General features: G+C 30.3%; 1 protein-coding gene across 1 annotated transcript; it reads right to left on the reverse strand.

The window, feature by feature from the left end:
- Positions 1–430: 430 nt before the first annotated feature.
- LOC145820282 (uncharacterized) lies at positions 431–775 on the reverse strand. The gene has a single exon (XM_082915446.1). It carries the CDS (start codon positions 773–775, stop codon positions 431–433), a length of 345 nt encoding a protein of 114 aa, XP_082771572.1.
- Between the last annotated feature and the right edge of the window lie 2,915 nt (positions 776–3,690).

Below are 3,690 nucleotides of genomic sequence, written 5' to 3' on the forward strand. Positions count from 1 at the left end.
TTTTTTTTTTTTTTTTTTTTTTTTTGTGTGTTGGGAAAAGAAAGATAGAAAACAATAAAATAAAATAAAATAAAAGAAAAGAAGAGAAAATAGTATAATAAAAATATATAGATATATTAAAATAAAAGAGTAGTGGGAAATAACGGGGAACCAGCACAGAGTTGTGATTTGAGGATTCATTATTTTAATGGATATATATATATTAAAATAAAATAGAAGATGAGTTTAAAAAAAAAAATGAGGGATGTGGGCGGATTCTTTTCAAAAGAAGGATGAAAAGAAATATAAAAAAAAGAAAAGAAAGTGGAGTGGGTTAAAAAACAATAGTTGCAGGAGGGAGAATAGAATAAACATATACAAAGAAAGGCAAAGTATTGGTTTGTTTTGGAGGCCAAGTAACAATGGAGAGAAACACTCCGGTGAGGAAGCCTCACACATCCACTGTGTGCTCACGGCTTGGAAGAGAACCACTGGCCAGAACTTCGACCACTGCAAGCACTCCACCGTCTTCAGATGGCAATGCTGTTCTGCCCTCATCAAAACCCACTAAAGATTCCAGAAGTGCAGTACAGTTTTCAGCTGTTTTTGAAGATTTGTTTTTGCAGGTTTTGAGGACGAGAGGGGGGACGGCGGAGGAGAAGTGGCGGCGGAACTCTGGGGCGGCGTGGATTGGGGAAGAAGGGTCGTCGGAATGGATGAGGAGGAGGGTTTGGTCTACGACGGAGATTGTTCTTGGGGTCTCTTCCCCATCTGGGTGAGTGTTCTCCGACGCCATCTGCTAGCGCCGTACGGCTCTCTCTCTGTGTATGTATGTAGGGATGTATGTATGTATTCTTCACTACAAAAATTGAAAGAGATATTGAGAGAGAAAAATATCTGAAGTGGGGGGGGGGCGTTGTTGTTGTGCTAAAGTGAAGAAGAAATGTCGAGTGGGCGGTTGAGAAACGGAAGGTGGAGAGGAGAGGGGAAGGTATGTGTAGAAAATTCCAGCGGGCAGCAAAGGCAGAGTTGTAGGCCGGCTGCCCGCCGGTGAGAAAGAAATACAGGCCTAAATCTTATGGCTCTGATACCATGTTAAAATTGATGTATTTATTGATTGATATCTGATTTATTACAATTGATTGTTGTGTGAATTACAGATGGTGAGGTACTAATTATATAGGAGAGGATTGGGGAGTAGGTGAGTGTGTGTGGTAGGTGAGTTGAGTGGAGGTGGTAGGTGATGATATAGTATGGTAAATTCTAACAATACCTGACCCGATTGAGGTTAGACACAAAATCATCGACTGAGTAGTGCATTCCACCCAGATTACTCCTATATGGTAAAATTTAAAAAACACAAAAATAAAATAAAATAATAATAATATCAATAAATAAATAAATAAATAAATAAAATAAAATAATAGAGTACAAGTGTGGCTGGTTACATTTATTAAAAAATATTTATTTTTAATTTGAAATAATGTAAAAATTAGTTAAATAGTTTGATTTGTTAAAATTTAATCTACAATTTACGTTTAATGTCAAAAGTAAAGGTATAAATCAATTTAAATGCCATTATATTAAACAACTTACAAACCATAACTTAATTTTAAAATCATACTAAGGCCTCGTTTGGCAACAGGCCGGTTTAGCCAAAAATCCAAAAAGTTATTAAAAAAGTCAAAAAGCCAACAACCCATACCAAAAAGTTAAAGATTCTCTTTTCTCTCTACTTTTTGCACATCTTTTCGTAAAAAGTCAAAAAGTCATCCCAAACATACTAGTTTTTTTTAGCTCGTATTTTAGCCAAATAGTAAAAAAAGTTACTAAATTAGCATGTTCCCAAACGAGGCCTACGTATAAAAATAAAAATAAAAAAGAAATCCAATGAAATTGATTTTACTCTTATATTAAAAGAAAATATTGTTTCAATTAAAGTACAATACGACTCAAGTATATATTAGGTACATCTGAATATGTTAAAAGTTAAGAAAAAAAATTTAAATATGTATTTTATATACCCGAACGTATTAGTACCTGATAAGTATCTGGTACAGATACCGCAGAAGTAACTATAAATGTGTGTGAATGTGTTGATGATATATATAATTTATGGGTAAATTACAGACACACCCCCGTGGTTTAATTAAAATAAGAATCACCTCTTATGGTTTTGGAAATTACATTCCACAGCCTGAGATTTCTAATTTCATAACAGATCGCCCCTTTTATTAATAAATCATGAAATCAATTAACAATTTTTAATGATATTAAAAATATGTTTTAATTAATAATTTAGATAATTTTATTATTGTATAGGAAAGTAATTATGAATTTTATTTTTTTAATTAATTTTGTTAAATAACAAATTTTGACCAAAAAATATTTATAATTTTTAAAAGGGTAAATTACATTGACACCCCTTGAGATTTATGTTTATTACAGTTCCCCCCTCACCTTTTGGAAATTACATCTCCCTCCCTGAGGTTTAAAGTTTCATTACAGATTACTCTCTCAGTTAGTTGACTGTTAAGTCAACTAACAGATTTTACTGATGTCAGCAATTTAATTTTTTTAAATACAAATTTTGCCCTCACTGGGTAAATTACATTGACACCCCTCAAATTTTAGAAATTACAATCCTCTTCCCAAGGTTTAAAATAGCATTATCGATTGCCCCCTCAGTTAGTATTAGTTGAAAAAAAAATTCATTGAAAAAAAAAATTAATTGGAAAAAAAATTTTGTTAGTCAAATTTTTAAATTTCTGTTTAAAAACCAACGTAAACTCATTTTTTGAATTTACGTATTTTCCCTCAAATTTACAAACTGAGACAACTATTTATAAACTCAAAAAATTATCAAACAAGTTTTTATGACAATTTTTTAAATTTTTGTAAATATAAATTGACAACTGAAAACAAAATAGTTACCAAACAAGCTTCAGATGGTAAAAATATCGTAAAATTAACAAATAATTAAATAAGTTACTAATGTAAAAAATGACTTATCAAAAGATTTTTAAATTATGTATTGTTTGATTTTTAGATTTTTTTAAAAATTAAAAATTAATTTAGTTATGAAATAAAAAATAATTATCATTTTTATATAATTTTTTATCTTTTAAGTGGTTAATAATTTTTTACAAATTAGATATATTTCTTTATATTTATTTTTATTAAATTAGTTTTTTTTTTTTAAATGTCGGGAAGGGATTCGTATTAAATTGAAACCTCAGGCGATGTCAATGTAATTTATCCTTTAAAGTATATGTAAAGATTATTGGTAAATATGTCATTTTAACTTAAAAATTAACACTATCAAATAATTACACTGACAAGGAAGGTCAGTGTAATTTTTCAAATATGAAAGAGAAACTGTAATAAATATAAACCTCAAAGAGTGTCAGTGTAATTTATCCTTTTTAAAATTATAAAGAATAATCTATATTTTAAATAAATCTTAGAGTGTATTTATCCTATATTTATTGATGACTATAAAAAAATTTGGTAATTTTGTAATGTATGTGTGTTTAGGACTGTGGAGAGAGAAAGCCAACAACGACGTAGTTTCGACGCAGCCAAGACAATGTCGCTCCGACACGCAACAGGCTGCTGCGCATTTGTACGCAGCAGCAATTGGACGAAGTCAAATTTGTACCAAAATTAAGGGGTCATTTAGCTGATGTTTGGTTAAGAAATTTAAGAAAT

This window comes from Camellia sinensis, chromosome 1 (genome assembly GCF_055761805.1).
Source record: "Camellia sinensis isolate YWXY chromosome 1, ASM5576180v1, whole genome shotgun sequence".
In the NCBI taxonomy this organism is placed as follows: Eukaryota; Viridiplantae; Streptophyta; class Magnoliopsida; order Ericales; family Theaceae; genus Camellia; species Camellia sinensis.

Coding starts and splice junctions, on each gene's coding strand:
- LOC145820282 (XM_082915446.1), bottom strand. CDS start 775: ATGGCGTCGGAGAACACTCACCCAGATGGGGAAGAGACCCCAAGAACA.